Source organism: Sarcophilus harrisii, chromosome 4 (assembly GCF_902635505.1).
Source record: "Sarcophilus harrisii chromosome 4, mSarHar1.11, whole genome shotgun sequence".
NCBI lineage: Eukaryota > Metazoa > Chordata > Mammalia > Dasyuromorphia > Dasyuridae > Sarcophilus > Sarcophilus harrisii.
The window spans coordinates 40,388,045-40,413,844 of NC_045429.1; the positions used below are offsets into that span (position 1 = coordinate 40,388,045).

At 37.3% G+C, this 25,800-nt stretch overlaps 1 protein-coding gene across 1 annotated transcript in view; it reads left to right on the plus strand.

Moving 5' to 3' along the window:
• Positions 1-444: 444 nt before the first annotated feature.
• Positions 445-25,800, plus strand: part of MCOLN2 (mucolipin 2) — a 76,091-nt gene continuing 50,735 nt past the window's right edge. Inside the window, exons 1-2 of the mRNA XM_012547603.3 lie at positions 445-737; positions 15,080-15,242. Coding sequence (XP_012403057.2) covers positions 640-737; positions 15,080-15,242 — 261 coding nt within the window. The 5' untranslated portion in view covers positions 445-639. The remainder of the gene's footprint in view (positions 738-15,079; positions 15,243-25,800) is intronic.

Genomic DNA, 25,800 nt, shown 5'->3' on the forward strand with positions numbered 1-25,800 from the left:
TTTCCACTTCCGACTATTTGGAAGAAGGAATAATCGGGGGAGGAACGTGTTAGTCTTTTCTCAGGAAGATATTCTAGTCCCTCTGAGATAAAGGAAATCGCTCTAGTTTGTTCGGATTGTGCCCCTCTAGGGACGAGATCCGGTGATTTGAAACTGTTCCTGAGGGTAATGGCCCTCCCAACTAGGGTGTCAGGGTGAATCCTGGGGCGGGGGCTAGAAATCAGGAGCGTAAACTGCTCATGGACTGGGCGGGCCAGGACTAGACGTACTCACCGAGACTGAAGACAGCCCAGGCACTTTTCCAAAGTCCCAAAGCGCTTTTGCGAAACTTCACTTCCAGAGAAACTTTGGAAAGCTGCTGGACAGACGTCCCGCCCATCTCTGCCCCTGCTCACCCCTTTCCGTCCTTCCCCTCTCCTCTCCTCCTCCAAGTCCGACAGTCCTAAGCTAGGTTTCACCCCCCGCAGAGACCCGGGGAGCGGCGGGGAGAGCAGGAGAAAGAGGTGCTGCCTCAGGCTTTCTCCTTCGCTGGAGGGGCCTTCACGTGACACCTGCTGGGTTAATAGCCCGCTTAAACCCGGGTGTGCCTTCCTCTTCCTGTAGTTCCTCCTCCTCCCCTACCTTTACCTCCAGCCCCCCATGTCTCAGTACTGCCGCCCGCTGCCCAGCCGGCCGGACGCGATGGACTTGCCCGTGAGATTCCCTCCTAAAAGCAACTCCTGGAGAGCCAGCAACAGGTCAGTGGCGCTCGGCGGAGCCCCGGGCTTAGGGGCGCGGGGTGGGATGGGGAGGGGACCGAGGGAGAGCGTGGCCCTCCCGCCCCAGGATCCTTCGGACTAAGCGGGGAGGGGAGTCACTTGGGCGAGCTCAGCACTGGATGAAGAGTTTGAAGGGCTAGAAATCCCTCCCTCCCCTTTCCATCTCCCCCAGCCCTCAGACGGAGAGTAATCCTTTGGCTCTTGAACTTCTCGCCTGGTTTCTCCTACTTGGTTTCCCCATCTCCTTTCTGGCCATTTCTCCCCAGCGCCCGGGTTTCCTCCGGCCAGCTGAAGACTCCCTTAATCCCCTTTTCACTACTCCCTCGGTCCTTCCCACCTCTATCCGGCTTTTCCCTTATGCATCTCGGACCCTGGCTGGCCTGCCGCGCGAAGTGGAGAAACTTTCAAAGTCTCTCCTCAAGCTCACGACCGGCCCGGGTCCTCCCCCTGAGGCTCCCCACGCCTGCAGCTGCAGCCTGGGGAGTGAGGTGGTAATTTACAGCCGGGGGCGGAAACCGGTATTAAGCTCCCTACCCTGCGGCTAAGGGCACAGAGAAGCCTTTGAGAGTGGGGTTCGGTCGGGATACTTGGGCCTCCGGGCTCCCAAGCTCCGGGCCGCCCCTCACCCCTCTACTCAGATGGCTTCCCTCCAAGGGGTCAGCCCCGGGGCCGCGGGTAAAAAGTGAGCCCAGAAGGATGGGATCCTCCCTCCCTCCCTTCTGGGTGTTTGACTTTTTGGGAGCTTTCGAGTAAATCTCGTGTCCGTCCGTGTGTCGGTCCATCCCGATTAGCCCTCTTTTCTGAATGAGGAAGCCTTGGAAAGTTTTGAAAGCCAAAGGAAGCCTTATCTTATCGTTCAGGCAAGGGGCACAGATAGAATTTTTCCTGGCTGGCCATCAGGTGAGCCTCCTTTCCTGGGCTCCTCTGGCAGGCCTCTGCTGCTTTTATTTATTATTTTTTTCCCCAAAGTTGACCTTCATTCTTCTGGAGGCTCCGCTAAATATATCACACTCGATCAGACAACCAAATCCTAACTGTCCCCATTGGAACAAACTGGTCTTTCACTTAGGTTGGTGAATTTTGATTTGGTTAACCCCAATTCCCTCTCTGTGCCACCAGGCTGGTTCTGCCCAAGCCCACCCCCTTCCTCCTGTTCTTTATGAGAGAGTACGTAGTTCAGACCTATAAAAGAGCTCTATTAGCAGCTTAGCTGACAGAAGGTTAGTGTATATAAACACGCATACGTTCTCTCTCCTTCCTCCAAAGCAAATACAGTGCTCGGTTGTTAGACTTACTTTAAATAATATTTGGAGATTTTCCTGTTTCCCTCCAGAACAGAGTCGCTGTATTACAGATGTTTAACGTCCACCAGTAAGGAAAGAAGTACCAGGGAGGGAGAAATAAACATTTCATATTCCCTAAAAACTAGTGCCTTCCTTCTGTTGCTCTGCACAAAATTGTTTGCACATGGCTATGGGCCGAGATAATTGATAGTGGCCCTTTTGGCCTTTCTTTGTATGGCATTGTGCCTGGCACTAGTGCCCTTAAATGATTATTGACTCTACAGGATAGACATGAAAAAAGCTCTAAGCCCATTGGTAGAACCAGGTGCATAATAGTTGCTTTATAAATGCTAGTTGAACAGAATTGTTTGGGATCCATTTTTTCCTTAGAGCTGTGGGCTCTTTGAAGGCAGGGCCTGTCATCCAGAATAAGTGCTTCAGAGTTGTTGGTAGATTGAAATGGCCTGAAAATATTGATGCTCATTTATGATGAAGTTAATTTAATTAAATCCTTATAAGGTTAGCTCCATATATTAGCCTTAAGTATCTTTGCCTCAACACAAATAATTATTTAAATACTAGTAATTTTTCTCTGTGTTTACAGAAAAGGCTTTAGGTAACCTCCTCCTAAAAAACAAGATGGATTTGAACATAAATGACTTTGGGTAGAAGCCCTCAAATACAAAGTAGTTCCACCTTTGTCTGATCTGGCACCGAGCCAGGAATTGACCAAGATGATTTACTTCAACAGCTCTCTGGCCACCATGAGAATTTTCTTACCAGATGGCTGAAATTCTGGAAAGTCAGGTTTCTTTAATATGTTCCTTGAAAGGAAGGTCTAATTTTTGCCTTTGTTTGTTTGTTTACCTTGCTCCGAGGACGGTGCCCTACACTTTGTTTAAATTTTAAAAATGTTATTTTAACTGACACAGACACAGGACCAGAATTCCAATTTGGCTTCTGTCCTTTAGAACAGTGAGATCCTGCTCTCTTGACCTCAGTTTCCTATTCTGTAAAATAGAGAAGGGGGGGGGGGGTAAATTAGTTAGCGTCCATGATTTTCCCCTTCTGGACCCAGGATAGCTGCTCCCAATCTCAAGGGAATGACCTTATTTGATTTGATTTGAGCTTGGTGGCAACGGAAATAGGGCCTTCCTAGGTATGTAATCCTTTTTTAAGACCTTTGCAGCAATTTTTACTTAAAAAGCACAAAAACATGCAAAAATTATCCCTGCCTCAAAAACTTGTTATAATGAACCTGCAAAAGCCACACCCTTTGCTTTTGATATAAACCAGGTCATTCAAATGGAACTCCTTCCAAAACTGACTTCTTTTCCCAAGCTCTCCAGACTTTCACCCCGATAGCCAATGGCCTAGGTATGGATTTTTCTTCCCTGTTCACTATCTGAAATCAGGCAAGTGTTTCATTCTGCTTTGCCTCGAGTCCTCAGCCTTTCCCTCCCCCAGCTTCCTCCTTCTTGCTTGAGAACCACAGGAAATGTAACAACTTTAAATTTATAAAATTTAACATGTAAACAGTGAAAAAAGATAAAAAAAAGACCATTTCCCTCCCAAAGAAAAGCTTCCCAAATTAAAAAAATAAAAACTACATCTGAACTAATCTCTGGCCAGCAAAAGTTAAACTGAGGGTGAAGAAACAAAGGGGGAGACCTGTTTCTTCTCTTCTGGAAAGAACACTGAAGTAAGAGTAGTTTTCCTAAATTTAACCTCATCCCTTCCAGAGAGAAGTTTTTTAAGCCCCAGTCTCAGCATCATCTGGGTCAGTGGTTCTCAAACTTTGGTTCTCAGTCTATTAAAACTTATGGAGACTCTGACAAAGAGTTTTTGTTTATGTGGGCTATATTAATAGATATTTATCTTGTTAGAAATAAAAGCTAATTTTGAGTTAAAAATTTCAGAGATGCCCCTCCCACTCCCAGGATTCTCTGGACCATACTTTGAGAATTGCTGTAATTCCCTCCTTTTTAACAAGATGAATTTGAACATAAATGACTTTGGGTGGAGCCCAATATACTTGTTATTACAAATGAGGAAAACTGAGACCAATGGAGGTTAAGTGGCTTGCAGTAGGTCACTTGGGCAGTAATTATCAGAACACCACTCCTGCATTTTCCCCACTGTACTTGCAAACAATCAAGGGACATTTCAGCACCTCTTACCTTTAGACACTCTTAGAAAAACTGGGAATGCTAAGAAAGAGAAACTCCTGCAGCTTACAATTTAATGGGGAGATAACAGGTCAACCATTAAGTATAAACAAGTAAGGTACAGAATAAGTTGAAAATAATCAACCTAGGAAAAAGGGAAATAAACTGTGTGACCCTGGAAAAGTCACTTGGCCCTGTCTAATTTCCTCATCTGTCATATAAGCTGGAGGAGAAAATGGTAAATGTTCCAGTATTTCTGCAAGAAAAGTTGGACATGACTGAAACAACTAAACAACAAACCCATGGAAGGGACTAGAATTAAGAAGGGAAAGGCTTCCAGTAAAGTGGGGTTTTAAGTGGGACTTGAGATAAGTGCCGCTATGCCTCTCTCACTTTTCTCATTCTTCTCTAGGTTAATTTGTTCTTTTCTGTCCTGCTGCTGCCATCTCCTACCCCTTCCTGCTCTGATCTAATCTGGGGAGATTTTTTTTTTTTAATCTATATGTTCTGACTCCTTCATGGTTCTGGTTTGTGGTCCTGTAAGAGGATGTGTCTGCTGTTTTGCAAAAAAACGAAAAACAAAAAACCCAAATGGGGTCACAAAGAGTCGAGCATGAGTGGGGGAAAAAAGACTGAACATGTACGCACAAAATGTATACAAGAAAAATAATTCAATCCTGTTTAATTATGATCTCTCTAATGTTTTCAGCTCCTTAAGTAGGCTTTCATGAAAATGGAAAGCTTCTTGAAGCCTAGATAAAACATGGGGGGCTATTCCTGGAGGATCACCAACATATCAAAATCTATATAGATAGAATTCATTCTGAAATAATGCTGAGTACTTCCATAAAGGGGTTAATTATAATTCTTCATTCCTTCTTGGGGCTTTCAGGGGTATAGTATAGCTATTTTTTCCCCATTAAGTATTTCTGTAGAGAATCACTGAAAACATTTCTGGGTAATTGTTAAAAAGTTTCAGGGCTGTCATTCTTGGGCAGAGGTGGGGAGACTAGGTCAACAGAAGTATTTGGGGGGGGCGATTCTTGGTTAAAAGGGAGGGGCTTGTTCTGAAAGAAGGGAGAGGAATTGTATTTTCAGAAATTATTGTGAAGTCAAAACAAAATATATCAAAAGAAATTAAAAAAAAAAAGTTTAGGGGAGGAGAAAAATCCCAGCTATCAAGTCAGCTGATTTATGTCAAGATTTACTCCATCCAGTATTGCTTGAGAATGGAGTTTCCCTTGCTGAATTAATCTACCCTTTTTCCTATTAGTTGGATATTTCCGTTAGGAGGGTACTCTTTTTTGTGACATGACCTTTGTTACCTCATAACTGGAGTTCTGCTTTCTGGACAATGGGTGGTCAGAGATAGTAATGAGAATTCTCTTTTAGGGAAATTCCTGTTCTTTTAGTCTTTCTTTTTTCTTTTTCTTTTTCAATTCTATTTGGAAAGGAGGGAGGGACTATGCTTTTATAGAGAGCCAAAGATTACTTCATTTGATCCTCACAAAATTTTTCTGGGTAGGTACTGTTGTTATACCCATTTTATAGTTGAGGCAAACTGAGATTAAATGATTTGCCTTGAGTAAGAAGTATGCCTAGATTTGACCTCTGATCTTCCTGCCTCCAGACCAGCACTCTCCCATCCACCACCTAGCTGTTTTTCAAAGTGAGATGAATGAGAAATACCTTTCGTTGATATTATCTCCCATTTACATTGTATATAATCTGATTTTTTTTTTGCTTTTATGTGTGACAAGGTAGGTATATTGTGCTTTCTCTCTTGTTAGAATTGTGCTCTTTGAGGTCAGGGACCATATTTTTGACTTATTATCTCCAGCACTTAAAAAAATATATTTGTTGACTCACAAACTAATTGTGACGATCAAATAAATACGCTTGGTCAGATACTAACTTATTCAAAAGGGGCCAGGGGCTTTATTAGTTTTAGAAATTTGATTTTCAGAATTTTTTAACTATAATTGAAAAACAAGTTTTTCGGGAAGGAGATAGCCCTTAAATGAGGGGTAGTATGATGTGGTGGAGAGAACTAGCAAGACTTGGTCAGATGTCATCTCCAACACATGCTGGCTGTCACTAAACCCTTCAATTCTCCAGAAAATCCCTGTAAGAACCAACCTCCAATTGTAGAGAGAATTTCCTCATTTTGACATCAAGATCTAGTCCGGGGAGAAAAAAAGGCCTTTCAAACTAGATAGCTCCAAATAAACCCCACAAGCTAATGAGATGCACAGCCAGTATTCCCTGAGCATCTTCATCCACAAAATAAAAACTACAATCAGAGAAGGAAGGAAGGAGGAAAGACCTTTACAAATTTCTTCCTTCTTTCTTTTTTTCTTTCTTTTTCTTTCTTTCTTTCTTTCTTTTTTTCTTTCTTTCTTTCTTTCTTTCTTTCTTTTTTTTTTTTTTTTTTTGTAAAATGCTTAACCTTTGCTATTAAGAATAAAATTATCACAGGTCAGGGTTTTCTATATTTAATGAAAAGGCAAGTTATTGGTCGAGTTGAGCTATCACATTTGAAACTTTGTTAAAACTGCTGTAGTGAAATCTGTGAAGGCATCCATTTGGGTGGTTCCTACAGAGATAGGAATTGCAACCCTTACATATCCTGTGGTATTTGCCTGAATTTCTTTAAATTTTCCAAATACCGACAGATAAAGGTGAGTTGACTTGCTGAAGCTTATACTTAGAGTATGAGTGTAGTAATGAGTTCAAATGTGAACCAGAGTCTTCTTGATTAGCTATGGCACTCTATCCCCTGAAAAACTAGAGCCCTTGTCTCTAATTTTTTTTTCTTTTTTTGTTTGTTTTTTACATTTCGTGGAAAATTAATCCATTATTTAAGTTTATTAAGTCTGTTGAAAATCACATATCCAATGAGTTGCTAAAACTTATCATTTCTACCTCCTCCAGATCTTTAATTATTCTTGTTCTCTCAGGAGAGTTAGATTTGACTGGCAATCATCCCTATTTGCCTGGACTATTTAGAATAGCCTTATAATTGTTTTCCCTGGCTCAAGTCCCTTTCCACTCCATTCCATCCTTCACATAACCCCCTTCCTATCAGACTACACTGTGATTCCTTATTACTTCCAAGCTCAAATACAAATTTCCCTGTTTGACATTTAAAGCCCTTGGAGGGCTTTCCAGCCTTATTTGTGGCTTCCCCGTATTTACCCAGAGAACCATCATATCAGCTTTCTTGCTATTCCTCATTTACAGCCTTCCATTTCCCACGTCTGTGCCTTTGCCCTAGCTATTCCTCATGCCAGAAATTCATTTTTTCCTCACTCTCTGCCATTCTGAATCCCTAGTTTTCTTTCAGGCTCATCTCAAGTGCTCCCTTCTCATGAGACTTCTCTTAATCCTATCAGCTGCTCATGCCATCTTTTCCCAGCCAACTTGTATTTTTGGGGTATTTTTTTATGCTTATACTTTATACGTGTGTCTGTGTTGTGTCACATGATAATTTTAAACTTCTTGAGAACAAAGACTTTTCATTTCTGTCATTGTACCTTCAGCTCATCCAGTCCTTGGCACCGAGAGGGACATTAAATGCTTGATTGATGGATATGACATGTGAGGAAGATATGTAGCACAGTCCAGGAATACTTCATTCCCTAAATGGGAGACCGTGTAAACAAAGGTAGACAAACAAAGGCAGGACAAAAGTGGGTGTTAGTGACTACTTAAGTTTGGCTTATTTTAGGGAGAGTTAATGGGCGTGGAATTAGTAAATAATATATTAAAGACTCCCATATGGGATTGCATAACTGAGTTTGGGGGGGTCATGAAAAATTTGGCAAGAGTAAAAGGTATCAAATATTCCACCCAGCTTTAATTCCTCATGTAAAAATAAGCTCATCCATCTCATTAGGATGCAAACTTGCCTTCATCATTACTAAATGATAATATTATGTGTATACAAACAGATTGTTTTAAAATAAATTTCTTTATGATTTATTATCAGTAAGTATTTGATTTGTACACTTTTATATACCCAGGGGTTGCAAGTGGAAAATGTTTAAGAAACCCTGCTTTAGAGATAACATATAATAAAGTTGACAGAATTTGACAATCCAATAATCTGATCCAAAAATACTTATTAAGAGACCTGGGATGTAGAAAGAGACAAAAGACAGTTCCTGTCTTTAAGAAGCTTACAGACTTCATCATGAAGAATCTTGCAACCCTGACTCAGATGGTATCATAGGCTATAGAGAGGCATTCTCTCTACCCATGGTTATCTAGGAATATTCATCAAATAGAGAATCTAATTAAAAAGACTTTTTTTTGTTAAACCCTTTGACTTTTAAATCAAAATTAAAACTAATTGTCCTAATGTTTTACTTCTTCCTAAAGATACCATTCTTAGCTTTGCTTTCTCATACAATAAAATTCAAACTTGGGAGGAAATTTGCATTAATTTCATTGGAGTCTCTGTAAAAAGAGCCAAAAGAAATACCCCAATTAGATTATGGTTCAAAGTGCAAAAAAAATCATATTATTCATATTTCTTTTCAGAAGATTTTCTTATGTTCTTAAAAACTTCTAGTAGGGAAAATTAAAGAATTTGAATTGAATTTCAGAAATTCACCTCATTTTTAAATAGGAATTCTCCTTTTAACTTTCCTGTCTTGTGTTTATAGCAATTGGCTTGAAGTCTTTCGGTGATAGGGAGCCTACTGCCTCTCAAAGCAGTCCATTCTCCCTTTAGACAGCTGTGGTTATGAACAATCACACCAGAATCTACCTCTCTGGCATCAAAACCATTACTTCTTTTTCTGCCCTCTGAGAGCAAGCTGAAAAAGTCTAATTTCTCTTCAGGATGTGACAGCTGAATTGAGGTGCATAAACTAAGGAGGTTCCCTATCTACCCAAAGCTTATCACAGACCTTCTGCTCCTTACAATTTGCTGCTGCCATCCTCGGAACACTCAGAAAATTAAGTTTGGCCAAAGGGGAGAATCCCATTTGGACTTTTGGCTTCCTCCTTCCTTAGTGACTGGCCGGGGTCTATTATCTATTTATTTATTGAGGGAAGTCTTGATAATAAGATTCCATAGATAAAACATGATCTATGTCAGCAAATGGGTAAAACTTTAAAGTAGAAAATATCAAATGTATAGCTGGTACCTCAGCCAGATTAAAATATAATTGAGAAATATTTAGCAAAATAAATAAAAATACAACCAACTGTAGATAATATCACATTTTTAAACTGTCATTATACGAACCATAGGGATTTTTGGTATGGATCTGCGGCCTTATTTCAATTTGAGTTGGACACACCTGCTTTAAATAACAATTGGATATTGCCCAGGTTTCCAGAAAGACTATGAGAATATTTCTACAGCAGCCCAAAGTGTGTGGACTGGCCGGTAAGCTGCCTGGCTTGCCTGATCATTAACTATGCCTCTAGAAAGAGGGAAACAGCCGAGCTAGAAGCTCAGTTGGAAGGCTGAGAAACAATTAGCCAGGACATGAAAGTAGCTACCTTGTATTGCTGGATAGTATCCATCCTTTCTCTGAGAGGCCATAGATTTCCAGTATTGAGGTCTTTGTGCCTTTTTCTTTAATGTATCTCTTCAGTTCCTTAACCCAATGATAGACTACTAGGGACTGTAGTGAGGAAGACCTGAATTCAAATTTAGGTTCAAATACTTATCAGCTGTGTGAACCTGGGCAAGTCACTTCATCCTGACTGCCTCAGTTTCCCCACTGTAAAAAATGCATGTTGGGGAAGGAAATGGCCAACCACCTGAGTGTCTTTGCTAAGAAAACCCCAAATGGAGGCATGAAGAGTCGGACACAACTGAAAAATTACTAAACAACAAAATAAAAAGATGTGCTTGTGTTTGTCTGTCTTCAAATGTTCAGAACTGAACTCAGTATCTTTATGTATAAACCAAGAAGTAACTGATTTGCTAAGATTAGAAGGCTCAATTAGCTAGGTTAATTTTTCATTAACTACCATAAGGCAGTTTGAGTAACCATGTTGGATTTGTTTGTATTCCTTCCTCTCTCCCTCCCTTCTCCCTCTTTTCTTTCCTTTTTTCATTTCCTTCCCCTCCTTCCGTCCTTCCTTCCCTCCTTCTTTCCTTCTTTCCTTCCTTCTTTCATTCTCCTTTCCCTCCCTCCTTTCCTCCATCCCTCTCTCCCTAACTCCCTCCCTCTCTCCTATTCCCTTTCCCTCCCTGTCTCCCTAACTTCCTCCTTCTTTTCCTCCTTTTCTCCCTTTCCTTCTTTCCTCCCTTTCTCTTTCCTTTTTGCCTCTTTACCTCCTTTTCTTCTTTCCTCCTTCCTTCTTTTCTTTCCTTTCTTTCTTCTTCCTTTTCTTTCCCTCCCTTCCTTCTTCCCTTCCTTCCTTCCATTCTCTCTTTCTCTTTCTCTCTTCCTACCTTCCTTTAAAAAAAAATAACCTGATTTCAGAGTCACTGTTGAGTTGCTTCTTCTACTCCCACCACTTCTAACCTCAGGGTTTTTGTTTTATGGGCCCTTTCAAAGTCAGCCTTCCTCCAACTCTAAGTCAACTGTGTGGGTGGTCAGCCTGACCATGGTAAGCTTTGTTTTAGAGTTTCAAAGTAGATTTTCCTTCTAGCAGCCTGGGATGGATTGAACTTATAAAGCCCCAAGGTCTTCGTTTTTGCTCCTTCTAGTTTATAAAGAAAAGTAAATAATTCATAAGGTGCATAGTTATTTCTATTCATTTCCGCTGAGCGCATTGCAATGAAGAGATCTTAAATGTCATCGACTCATTGCTGGGTCTATACTTTTAGATTTTCCTTTCCCCTTGTTCCTTCCACCTTGAGTTTGTGACTAGCCCACTGTTCCACCATTTTCTTCTTTCTCATCCTTCTGTGGTTAAAAGATACAGAATGACTTCCATTTGTTCAGTTTCTACTTCTGTATTTCCTTACAGATCTATGGGTACGCTTCAGTTCTTGGGTCTCCTTTTATTTTGAGACAACTAATTTTTAGTTTTCTAAGGTATTTTTTTCTTTCTAGGGTATGTTAAGGTTTAGTGATGGTATTAGAGTTCTCACTTTCAAGATAATGCTCGATTTGGGTTTAAGACCTCTATGGGTGTGTATAGTTGTATCCCTATTTCTGTTTATCATTTTCCAGTCACAGTGACTGGTCTTAGTCAGATTTGAATTCAGGTCTTACACCCAAATCCAGCGAGTAACCTCGCTGCTAACCTGAGTCCTCCTGTCCTGGAGTCTGGTGATGTCTTCACTACGCTGTGCTCCTTCAGAATGATATAGTAGAAAAAACTTGGGTTTGACTGGGTTCCAATAGTTCTGTATTTGTGAACTTGGACATGGCACATTGAAAAGTATGCTGGATTTGGAGTCAGACAAGTACTGAGTACTGACCTTGAGCAAGTAATTTAACCCCTTTTGTTTCTTCTGTTTAAAAATGATAGGATTGGACAAAGTGATTTTCAAGGACACTTTCAACTTTAAATGTATAATTTTTGATCCTGAAGCATTCAATTTGTAAATTCCAGATTCCCCGTCTACAAAGTGGAGATAACAATGCTAGTACTACCAACCTCACGTGATAATTATGAGGAAGTTCTTAAAACTGAGAAGCATAATGTAACTGTAAATTAATTATCTCTTCTCTTTCTTCCCAATTCTTTTTTAACAGTAGAGATGGAGGGCTAATCACTGCCCTTAGCACTTGATTATTAGGAAGCTAGAGCAGACGGAAGAATTGGGAAAACTTCAGTTTACACTATTTGTAATAGGTAATCAGCATTTTGAAACAAATGTGTTTCCCTTTTTTCCCCCTTTACCTTAAATGACTAGTAATTGATGTGAGCCCTTTAAAGAACCTAAAGTTGCAACACAGTGATATATCCTGCAAATCTGAGCCTAATCAATGAAAAAGGTGGACAGTCAACAAAAGAAAGACATTTGAAACATTCCTAGAATAAAAACAGACATGAGAAGAACTGACATGTCCAACTCTGGAGCAGTTTCTTCCCTCAGGAATATTAAATTCATGTTACTGTTAATTATTTTTAGCTAGTATTGTCTATTTTAATGAGTTTAGAAGAAACAAAAAAAAATTGTTGTTCTTTTGCTGCATCCAATTATTCATGATCCCATATAAGATTTTCTTGATAAAGATTCTGGAGTGATTTGCCATTTTCTTCTTCAACTCATTTTATAGATGGGGAAACTGAGTCAAGCAGGCCTGTGGAGGGGTCACATAGCTAATAAGTGTCTGAGGCTAGATTTGAATTTAGGTCTTCCTGACTCCAGACCTGACACTTAATTGATTTTGCCACCCAGTTGCTCACCTATCGTATAAGTACTTAATAATTGTTTGTTCACACATACACTCACCCATATACATATACATATATACACATATATCCTATGCAACATAATGGATAGTATTAATAAAATGAAATTGTTCAGGGACTAAAAACTGGCTTCAGATAATCAGCAAGTGGATTATTATTATGTACATTGAAAGTCTAAAGAGATAACTAATTTGTTGAGAGGAAACATTATTTCTTAAGTGCCTTGACTAACATAATAAAATCAATTTAGAAAATTAATTTAGAAAATTAATTGAACAACTTCATGAAATAAAAAATAATGGATAATCTATGAACCTTAAGGTAGCATTTATTTTTTTGTTTCTTCTAAACTCATCGAAGTAGGCAATATAGGCTAAAAAATAATTAACAATAACATATGAACTTAATATTCCTGGGGGAAGAAATTACTCCAGAGGTGGACATGTTATTTCTTCTCATATCTTTTTATTCCAGGAATATTTCAAATGTTGACTTTCTTTGGTTGACTGTCCATCTTTTTTCATTGATTAGGCTCAGGTTTGCAGGATATATCATTGCAACTTAAGGTCCTTTATTTTACTTTTCCAGCTATTTGCTTCTATCTCTTTCTATAGTTCTAGTGGTTATGTAATAACTTTGTATTCAAATTTTCTTTATTTTTCTAGGTCTTTCTCTTGGCACTTGCAAAATTTGTTGTTTGTCATTGGAATTGTTAAATTTAGCCACTAGATATTCTAGTCTTTCAAGCATTTTTGTTGTTGTTGTTCTTGTGTTGTATTTTTCTGGAGAGAATCTATGAGTGCTTTTGATTTCTCTCCCCCTACCCCAATATTTAAAAATTCTGGGCAATATTTTTGTGTTGTTCTGCATTATTGTTTTCAAGTATTTTTATTTGTCATGTTCTTCTGGAAGATCTATGATTGTTAAATTGGTTTCAAAGTTAATGGCTTTGATCTATACAGAAAGCAGATGTGTTTATTGTTGCTGTTTAAAAACAAAACAAAATAGATTTTCCTTTTGCCTCTCTTCTGTCAGATTTTTCTCTACTTTAAAATTTTTTAAAATTCTGAATTTATTAATGTCTTTTGATCTTTAGGGGAAATTCTACACTGTGGATTCCTTTTTTTTTTTCTTGTCTGCTAATTGAGTTTTTTATTATTGTCTTGAGCACCAGACCTTCTGACATCTTCCTGCCTTTTTTTTTTTTTTTTCCTGCTCTTGATTTCATTTTTCTTTTGGGTCACTTTGGAAGTTCTAAGTTGAGGATTCCACAAGATTATTTAGTCCACCATCTTGCTGGTCATATGATGTAGAAATCAGATAAAGAGATTCATTTTTTGAAGGTTTTTTGGTTTGGACCTATTATTTCATTGGGAGAGCAACTCTCAAGTTATCAAACTCCTTTTACCAATGCAGATTAACAACTATTCTGTAGTCTGAGAGATGTGTTACATGGGGTACTAAAATTTTAGGTGACTTGTTCAGGGTCACATAGCCAGAATGTATCAGAATTTGTACTTAAGTTCAGTTCTTTTGGATTCTGAGGCAGGCTATCTATTATATCACATTGCTTGGATCAACTATAAATGAGTTATTTCAAAATTCTAAAAACTTTTAAAACTTGAATGACTAGTTTAGAATTAGTTATAATTTTTGAATATGTAAGTTCTATTAGATTTACCTACAGAAAGTTAATACAATTTTTTCAGCTCCTTATAAGTAGTAGGAAGCAAAACTTTTCCTTTTTTATTTATTTGGTACAGTATCTTTGACTCAAAAATGCCTCCTTTTATTTCCTTTACAATTATGTCACTGACTTTTATCAGTTGATATTTTAATTAGGAGAAATCTAGATAAAAGTAATAATAATAGTAGGGGTTCATTTCAGCCAAATGATTTCTTAATTAAGGCATAGTGAAGTTTCAAAGGCTAACTTATGTACTTAAAACTAAATTTATCTTTCCCTAGGAATCTATTTTCTTTCTCAAGTTCTCATAGTAGTTAATTTAACCCAACAAACATTTAAGTGCCTACTGTGTATGAGGCATTGTATTACCATTGAGGATTATGTAAAGATAAAAAAGGAACCCTTCTGTTTTTATTAATAACAACACAATTTATTCCCTTCATCCAGACTCAAAATCTCAATTATCTTCCAATTCCTCTTACCTTCCCCCTCAAAAATCTGATTAATCAGTTCTATCTCTTAGCATTGTTTGTTTGTTTGTTTTTTTCCCCCCAATTCTATAGCCATCATTGTAGTTTAGGCTTCCATGACTACATATAGAGCTTTTATCAAAGCAAATTGCAAATAAAAACCTACAAGTTTAGTGTTTTTCTTTAGGAGTTACAATTTTTTTTTTTAATATTGGTGTTTGTGAAGTGGCTATTTTGAGATATAGTGGATGGATTCAAATCAACAAATATTTTTATTATGTTCCAACTTTATGCAGAACAAGAAGAGCATATACCACAGTGGATAGAGATCAGATTTTTTTGGAAGGGCCTTAATGAATCCTTTTCTTGTCAGTACCATGATGGCGGCCCATCCAGAATCTGATCTGATGGAGGAGTGCCTGAAAGAAGACTTGAGATTTTACTTCATGAATCCATGTGAAAAGTATCGAGCCAGACACCAGATTCCATGGAAATTGGGACTGCAGATTTTAAAGATTGTAATGGTGACAACACAGGTAATTTCTAATATATTAACATTTTTTCTGTCCATCATGAGCACTTTTTTTTTTTCACAGTAAAACATTCATAGTTTATTTTTCATATCTAAGTAGATGGTCAAGTTCAACATTACACAAATCATTTTGCTTTTAAAATGCCCAATATACAGAAAAATTCTAAATTGCACATTTGTCCATAACAGAAACATGTTAAAAGGCAAAAACTATTATTCCCAGAGTCTCTTTAGATAATGGGTTATCAATTTTTTTTTATTTAATAGCCTTTTATTTACAGGTTATATGCATGGGTAACTTTACAGCATTAACAATTGCCAAACCTCTTGTTCCAATTTTTCACCTCTTTACCCCCCACCCCCTCCCCTAGATGGCAGGATGACCAGTAGATGTTAAATACATTAAAATATAAATTAGATACACAATAAGTATACATGACCAAAACGTTATTTTGCTGTACAAAAAGAATCAGACTCTGAAATATTGTACAATTAGCTTGTGAAGGAAATCAAAAATGCAGGTGGGCATAAATATAGGGATTGGGAATTCAATGTAATGGTTTTTAGTCATCTCCCAGAGTTCTTTCTCTGGGCATAGCTGGTTCAGTTCATTACTGCTCCATTGGAAATGATTTGGTTGATCTCGTTGCTGAGGATGGCCAGGTCCATCAGAACTGGTCATCATATAGTATTGTTGTTGAAGTATATAATGCTCTCCTGGTCCTGCTCATTTCACTCAGCATCAGTTCGTGTAAGTCTCTCCAGGCCTTTCTGAAATCATCCTGTTGGTCATTTCTTACAGAACAGTAATATTCCATAATATTCATATACCACAATTTATTCAGCCATTCTCCAACTGATAGACATCCATTCAGTTTCCAGTTTCTAGCCACTACAAAAAGGGCTGCCACAAACATTCGTGCACATACAAGTCCCTTTCCCTTCGTTATGATCTCTTTGGGATATAAGCCCAGTAGTAACACTGCTGGATCAAAGGGTATGCACAATTTGATAACTTTTTGAGCATAGTTCCAAACTACTCTCCAAAATGGTTGGATTCATTCACAACTCCACCAACAATGCATCAATGTCCCCGTTTTCCCGCATCCCCTCCGACAATCATCATTATTTTTTCCTGTCATCTTAGCCAATCTGACAGGTGTGTAGTGGTATCTTAGAGTTGTCTTAATTTGCATTTCTCTGATTAATAATGACTTGGAGCATCTTTTCATATGACTAGAAATAGTTTCAATTTCTTCAGCTGAGAATTGCATGAGCACTTTTTTATAGTTACTCTCAGAAAAATGGTTTGTTTTGGGTTTTGTTTTTAAAAAGACTCTGAATTCTTACTGATATTTGGGATTTTCATTAGAAGGGTGTATATTTATATTCCCAGCTTCTTTAGGACTTTCTTTAGGATTCATGGACTTGTCTGTGTATAAGCACTTGTATTCAATTAATCAATCAGTATTTATTAAGTGTTTGCTGTGCTACCAAGGCAAATTGCTACAAGCTAATTGATGGTTTTCAGGAATTGATGAAACCAAAAAAGGTAAATTAGTCTCTGGACCACCTGGTGATTAACTTCTCCATTCCTTAAATGACAATCAATCAATCAACAACCGTTTATTAATGCCTACTATGTGCTATCACTATTCTAAGCATTGGAATACTGATATAGCTAATTAAGTAATCATCATGGTTCAATGGACTTGTCCTGCATTTCCTGGCTAACTGAAGATGTGAGGAGATATTTAACTTTTGCTTCTGTATTCTACGAGGTAAAGTGGATAGATTGCTGGATCTGGAATCAGACATACCTGAGTTCAAATCCAATCTCAGACACTTAGTAATTGTGTGACCCTGAGCAAGTCATTAGCCCTATTTACCTCAGTCTCTTAATCTGTAAAATGAGCTGGAGAAGGAAATGGCCAACCATTCCAGTATTATTGCCAAGAAAACTCCAAAAGGGGTCACGAAAAGTCAGACAAGACCAAAATGACTGAACAACTCTTGATTCTAAGTAACTCATTCTACTCCCCAGTCCTCCTTAGATCCTTCTGAAAGTATAAGCAATTATCTGTAAGGCTGGGGAATATATACAGCAAAATTGTAGATGTCAAAGAAGTATCTGAATAATATTCAGGCTTTCAATAGTCCCAGTTCAGTGTCACTAGAAATAAGCTTGTATGTGCCCATGGTCTCAGAAATTGGATGTCAACACTTCTGGAAGTCATAACGGCCTTCTCCACTTCCTATGAATGATTTTTTACTTGAAAATCTTTTTGGGTTCCATAATGTCAAATAAAAATTCAGGGATCCATCACTAAGGGCACTGAATTTGGGTCTAATGGACCTTGCTTTAGTTCCTATATTTGTTCCTTATAAACTATGGCCTTGGACATTCATTATTTCACTGAGTGAACGTGGACAAATCAGTTAGCCTCCCAAAGCTTCATACATACATATGTATATATACCTTAAATATTCACATATATAATATACATAATATAAAATTATATATTATATGTGTCTAAGTAAGATGTGCATATATATATGCATACACATATATGCATATATATACATATACATTTATATATCAACTTACACATGTTTGTATATATAAGTATATACTCTATATGTATGTATACAAATACACACACATACATGGGCAGGTAGATGGCACAAGGGACAGAGTGCCAGACTTAGAACTAAATTCAAATCTAATCTCAGATACTTCCTTGCTATGTGATTATGGGAAAATTACTTAACCCCTTTTGTATCAGTTTCCTCACTTGTAAAATGAATGTAAAAAAAGAAAATGGCCAATCACTTCAGTATTCTCTTTGCCAAGAAAATCCCAACTGAGATCAGACATGATTGAAAACTATTGTACAGGAATAACAACATAAACATACATTAGGGACATCAAGGGGGCAAAGTGAATGAAGTACCAGGTCTGAAGTCAGAACAGCTCATTTGAGTTCAAATCTGATTTTCCTGGCTGTGTGACTCTGGACAAGTCACTTAACCTATTTGCCTTGGTTTCCTTGTCTTTAAAATGAACTGGAGAAGGAAGAGGCAAACTACTACAGTATTTTTGCCAAGGAAACCCCGAATGAGGTCACAAAGAATTGGATACAACTGAACAATATATATACATCAACATGTACACACATGATACATACTTGGTAGGTAGACATCACCAGCTAAGGGGAGGGGGCAAGGAGAACTGAATTCAATTCTTAACCTTTGCCATTTTAAAAATGGATTTTTACTTATTTCTTTTTTATATTGCCTAGATTTTCCTTCCTTTCACCTAGAAAATCTTTCCTAATAACAAAAGAAAAATAGGAAGAAGGAAAAAAAATGAGCAAAGTCAATGAAAACTTCAAAACAATGTGACTTGATAAGCAGTGTCTCCAGCTGTGGTCCCTCCCCCTATGTTGCAGAACATTGAATAATTTTGTCCTTTAAAAGTTCAGGATGAGTCAAGTATCTGAAAAAGTCCCGGGTATGAGGCTCCTGGTCTAAGAAATTCTGTTTTTAAAGAAAAAAAAAAGAGGAAATAAAGATCTGACATGTTAACAGAGTCACGCTGCATCAGATCACAGCAATCACACTTCCTTTTCTAGATGGTCACTAAGCATTCAGTTGATAATGTTTTCTAGAAATCATCCAAATAAAGGTCAAATTCATAGACTTGTCAGTCTTGTCAGTCTTGCTTCCTTATTTTTGGTGATGGGAAGATAGTGGGGAAGTGGTGGAGAGGTGTGGAATTGGGACATTCTCAAAGACCTTGCCCCTCTAAAATCTTTCATAAGTTTCTGATCTTGGGTCAGTTTTGACATCCATCATTTTTTTCAGAAACTGGGAATGCAGTAGATTTAAGGTTTACTCATTTTGCATTGCTTTAAGGTAGCTATCTTCTCTTTAATTCTTTTTTATCTTGGGTGTTAAAGATCCCTAGTATTTTTCTTTTTCACTTTTCAGCCCTCCAAAGATTTTCTTCATTTTTCCTTCAAAGTATAGTCTTTTCTTGCTACTCACTAGCATACCCCCAAGCCAGAATCTTTATACTTTCTACTTAATCTTGTGGGGAAGCATTTATGTATCACCTACTACATCCCAGGCACTTTAGTAAGCTCTTTACACACCCCCTCATTTGAGAGAGAAGGTGATTTATTTGTCCAGTGGAAGACAGCATCAGGGTCAAGTTCAACCAGATTTCTTTGGACCTTGATGCTGGTAGATCCTCCTAAACTAGTCTAATCACTGGAGCATGCATGAAAACTGCCACACAGATAGAAGGGCTGCAATCATCAGAAGCTAGGTGAGATAGTCTTAATATCTAGGATTGGGAATATAAAGTAGGAGTCTAATACTGTGTCAAAACTAAGCAAGGGGTCAGGCACCCATGAAATCCTGGATTAAAGATTTGTAGCACCCACAGCAAGAAATATCCCGATATCACCCCAAATGGGGTACTGAAAGAACTCAGTAATAGCAAAAGCCTTATGTTTCCTTTAGCTCGTGAGATTTTATACACTTCCTGTTAGGGCCGAAACTCCTGACATAGTTAGTGTAGCTTGGACATAGCTACCATGTAAATGTCTTTGAGTGCCAGGACAAAACTGCCCAGGCTTGAGATAAAGGGCTTCTTTTAAGTGACTGCCTGCCTGCCAGGGATTCAATAGGAAGGGCTTCCTGTTCAAGTTCAGGTTGGACAAGATAAAATCTTTGGTCAGAGAATTAATGGGTTTAGAGCCAGAAGGTCACGTCAGGCCATCTTCAACTTTTTCCACTCTCGACCCCTTTTTTCTTGTTAAAATTTTTACGTGACCCCAGGCATGTAGGTATATAAAATAGTTATATACAACAAATATTTAGTGATAATAAATCATAATTTCACAACTTTCCCACATTTTTCCATGACCCCATATGGGGTTTAAGAAGCTTGGGTCTAGACCAATACTCTCATTTTGAAGGTGAGAAATTTGGGACTAAAGAGTTTAAGTGACATGGTTAAAGTCACTGAGTTAGGAAGAGGAAGATGTGAGAATACAGCCCATTGCCACTAATTAGAAATCCATACTTTTTCCATTAGTCCATGAAGGGAATGATTGGGAAAAGAGGCTCTCCCAACTACAAAATGCTGTCTTTTCTCTTCTTAGTCGCATTCTCCTGCCTTTTCACCTCCAGTCCTTGATGGTTTGGTGTCCAGGGCTAGTGAGAAAGGAAATTGTTCCATTTCCCATTTTTGACTTTTCTCCAGCTCTAAGCCTTAGTATCTCTTTGAAGGAAGGAGCAGCATTCCTTGGAATGGCCCTCTCTTTCCCCTCCCTTTTTCTCCTTACAGAAGCCCCAGTGGGGCCCTACTTTTCCTGGTACCAGAAAACTCTCTCCTCCATGGATTTCACAATCTGAGATTGCCCTCCATGTTATTTGCCAGAAAAAAGCTGGTGCTTGATAATTCAATGCAATTGCTCCTTGAAAACTTATCTGCAGCAAATATTTCTTCATTACTCATAGGGAATCAGATTGCAATGTTCTTTGAACTCCTTTATTCTAAATTTCTTTGTTGAGACTTTGACCTTCTTTTTAGTTAGCTACAGTTGGAAGGGAAGATTTTTAAGTTCCTTCCTTAGATCCAGATTTGGCTACCAGAAAATTATTTTTAGATGCAAACACATAAGGGATTGAGGAAACTGGACACCTTTTTATCTCCTCCTAGTTTCGATGTTCCTAATATAGTTGTAATATTGTGAATACAATGTCTCAAAGTACACCCTAATTCTTTATTACTATCACATCTGTGAAAAATGCTTATAGCCATAGTTATGTTAAAGTCTCTCTCTTTTTTAAAGTGTCTGTATAATTATCCAGAGCTTGTCCATTAATAATAGAGTTTATACATTCATAATCATATGACATGTTATTTACTGACCATTCTGTTGCTATCTCTAAGTTAACATTTAAATAAAAATTGTATTTATTTTAAAACTTACCCTTTTGCTTTTATATCACATTCCTTTCTGAATATATTTCTCACTAACCCTATAGCCAGCCCCCACTCCTTTTCAGCTAGCTGGGTGGTACAGTGAATAGAGCGCCAGGTCTGGAGTCAGGAAAATCTGAGTTCTATTCAACCAGTTGCTTTAACTCTGTCTCAGTTTTCTCAACTATAAAATAATGGAGTACTAATAGCACTTATCTCTCAACATTTTTATAAGGGTGAAATAATAATTGTAAAGCACTTAATGTAGTTTCTGGCACATAGTTGGCACTATATATAAAAAGTTATCTTAGTAGTAATAGTAGTAATAATAGTAGTGGTAGCAGATTTTTAAAAGAGAGAGAGAGAAGAAATTCAGCCAAACTAATCCATATATCTGCCATGTGTAGTAATATGATATTCATACACAGTTATAGTTCCCCACCTTTGCAATGAAAAGAGATTCTTATCTCCAACTTTTTTCTGGAGCTAAAGTTGGCAGCCAATCAACATTAAGGATTGATCTAGTTGTCCAAACTTTGAAAAATCCAGCCTTTGTCATTGTTGAGTCTGGTTACACCTGAAAAGTAAAAATCTTAAACCCAAACTTTTTCATTCCATATCTCTTCCCTTAAGACAATCTTTCTGCCTGTTCTCTGACTCATCCACTGACTTTTTCTGCTCTCATCTTCTCTTGCTAAATTTTCATGAATCTAGTTTCAAAGTCCCTAGCCGGAAGTTATTGTGCTCAAAGATTTCTACAAGTCCCTCTTAGACAATTCTTTAGGGTTTCACTATTAACATTTCTGTGAAGAAATAACTTGATATTTATACTTACAAACTATCATATTCTTTTCAAACATTTTTAACTGTTTCAAGAACAAAAAACATAGTTTTTTAAAAAGTAAACTTCAAAAAAGAAAAAAAAACCAGATTGTAAAACTGTTGGACTCACCCTCAGCTATTACTAAAAAGACCAATTGTATTTAGGTGTGACAAAGATATTAGGTGGGTCAAAGAGTAATTGGGGATAAGGTAATAAAGTTATCTTGGAAATCTCCTCTACTCAGGGAAAAAAGATCTTCTCAAGATAACAAGATTTTCTCCTCTTTCTTTTGTTTTTGCCAAAAGGAAAAGAATTCAGGAAGAGTCAGAAGGGCTAGATAATGCAGAGAAAGCCAATTTGGGAGTTCTAAGAAAGGGATTCACCACTAATAAGTTGTTAACAAAAAATTAAAATTTGAATTAAGATTTCCTAGTACTGAAAGGAAAGCATCTTAAAAAAATTTTTTTAATGTAAACTTTTTACAATATATTTTATTTTTTCAAATACATATGAAGATAGTTTTCAACATTTATTTTTGTAAAATTTTGAATTTCAATTTTTTTTGCCTTTTTTTTTAATCTCCCTCATCCCCAAGACAGCAAGATATGTGCAGTAGTTTTAAACATTTCCATATTTATCGTGTTGTACAAGAAAAATAAGACCAAAAGGGGAAAAAAGCATGAGAAAGAAGTAACAAACAGAAGTCAAAATGCTGTGCTTCAATTCACATTCAGACACCATAGTTCTCTCTTTGGATATAGATGGCATTTTCCATCTCAAGTCTATTGGAATTATCTTGGATCACTGTATTACTAAGAAGAGCTAAGTCTATCATAGTTGATCATCACATAATCTTGCTGTTACTGTATCCAGTATTCTTCCGGTTCTGTTTACTTCCCTCAGTCTCAGTTCATATAAATCTTTCCAGCCTTTTCTGAAATCAGCTTGTTCATCATTTCTTATAGAACAATAATTTTCCATTACATTCATATGCTATAACTTATTCAGCCATTTTCCAATTGATGGATATCCATCCACTCAATTTCCAATTTGAAAAGAAAGTATCTTAAAGACTCTTGAACATTTGAAGATTTATTTCCTGAAGACCCAGAGCATCAGAGCTAGAATCTTATATAATCGGGATGATGTTTAATTCTAAAGAAATTTTCAGATTGATTTAGAAGTTTTTAATATGCTTGAATATAAAATAAAGTGAGTTAATTTTATGCAATTATTTTCAATCAAAAAAATAAAAATATTAATTGTACTTGTTCCTAAAAATATTTCTTTAAATATTATTCTGTAGAGTGCCTTATTCCTCAAAACTTTGCTCTTCTGATTGATGCCTCCCATAATTGCTTAATCTCCATTTCTGGAGGGGCACTAGTCATACTTAATTACTAACAACTCAATATGTAGACTTCATCTCCTATTCATGTCCTATTCAATATTCTTTGCCAAAATCTTTTCACTCCTCCAAAGCTCTGCTCTTATAACTCCTCTCAATTCTGGCCTTTAGATCTTGGACATTTAGAAAACCTTTATTTCATTAAAGGTCATTTTTCCATCCATAGAATTATACCCAGTTTTTCTGAATAAATTAAGCTAAATTAAGGCTGTATCATTTGCCTTTTGAATGTTGTATTCCAAATTCTCCTCTTTTGCCATGAGTTGCAGCTATTAAATCTTATGGAATACTGTTGCTCCTGTTGCTCCTTAGAACTTGAATATTTTTATTTGGCTGCTTGTAGGACTTTTAAATTTAACTTAAAAGCTCTGAATTTTTGCTTTAATGTTCTTAGATGTTTTAATTTTAGGATTTCTTTTAGGAGGTGACCAAAAGACGCTTTCTCTTTTCACCTAAGAAATCTGGGAAGTTTAAATTTATGATTTCTTGAACTTTTGTGTTCTAAATTTTTCTCCCTCCATCTCTTACCTCTGTAGCAGCTCTTTTTGTAGTGGCAAAGAACTAGAAACTAAGTAGATGCCCATCAGTTGGAGAATGGCTGAATAAATTATAGTGTATGGATATTATGGAATATTATTGTTCTGTAAGAAATGATCAGGAGAATAATTTTAGAGAGGCCTGGAGAGACTTACATGGACTGATGCTAAGTGGTACATTCAAGAGAACACTGTACACAGCAGCAGCAAGATTATATGATGATCAACTGTGATGGATGTGACTCTTCAACAATGAAGTGATTCAGACCGATTCCAATAAACTTGTATAGATGGAGAGAACCATCTGCATCCACAAAAAGGACTATGGGGACTGAATGTGGATCACAATATAGTATTCTTACCTTTTTTGTTGTTTGTTTTTCTTTTCTCATTTTTTCCCTTTTTGATTTGATTTTTCTTGTGCAACATGGTAAATGTGGAAAAATGAATAGAAGAATTGCACATGTTTAACATATGTTGGATTTCTGGCTGTTTAGAGGAGGGGGTGATGAGAAAGGAGAGAGAAAAATTTAGAACAGAGTTTTGCAAGATTGAATATTAAAAACTATCTTTACATGTATTTTGAAAATAAAAATCTATTATAAAAAAGAAGGAAGGACTAACAATTGCTTTATACATATGCTGATGATTTTTTGTGGATTTATTTTGCATCCTGCTGCATTGTTGAAGCTATTAATTTTCTCAGGTTTTTTTTTTTTTAAAATAAATGAGCAAAAGCATTTATTAAACATCCTATTTCTATCACCAAGATAAGTGGTTGAAATAAAAATACTAGCAAATAACAATAACAGCCCCTTCCCTTAAAAGAAGCTTACTTCTTAAGGCAGAACTTTCCATAAGGATTTGGGGGGAGTTTTGGGAAGGGACTGGTGAAGAGACTTAGGTTTCGCCCTATGGTTTAGAGATGGCCAAGAAGTGCCATGGTGGGAACAAGAACCAGGCAAAATAAAGTCAAAACTGAATCAGAGTTCTGATTCTGAATCATAATCCGGAGTCTCGTGGTTGGGATTGGAGTTCTGGTAGAAGAAGAAGAAGGAGGAGGAGGAGGAGGAGGAGGAGGAGGAGAAGACTTAGATTTTCTCCTAGATTTCATAGGAAAAGTTCTAGGGTTTCCCCCTTGCAAAAGTATAAATGACATGGCTTAGCAAAGGATAGGAAAAGGAGCAGATATTCAATAAGACAAGGTAAGGTGAAAGGGGACTAATCAGAGTTCAGATTCACAAGGTTGGAGTCTGGTGTACTTTGAAGAATACAAAGAGGAAACCACACTGCTGATGATTTCCTGGAGTTTTATAAGTAAACCATCATGCCATCAAAGTTGGAATTTAAATCCTGGTAAAATTTCTACTGAGCTTATCCTCACTTTTCAAATAACAAAGTGAGGATCAGACAAGCCAAATAACTTGCCCAATTTCCCACCTAGTGAGAGCTAGGATCTGAAGTTTTGAAAACACAGCAGAGTTATAGTTGATAGAATCCACAAATTCCTAAGAAATCCGTCATCATGAGAAGGGTAGTTTTGTTACTGTATGTGCTTTTAAAAAAAGAAAACGGGGAAAAGAAAGAAATGTCTACCTTTAAGAATTGGAAGAACTATCTGTAACAAAAGGAAGGAAAAAAAAAAAAATAACCCAGAAGCTCTGAAGACTAACCTCATCAAAAGAGCAGTTGTATTAGGAACCTAGAACTGTGTTATTAGGAACCTAGGTCCTGTCTTCTGTAGACTTAATGAATGGAAGTATTATTTTAGGCTTGCCCTGGGGCAAAAGTTGGGTT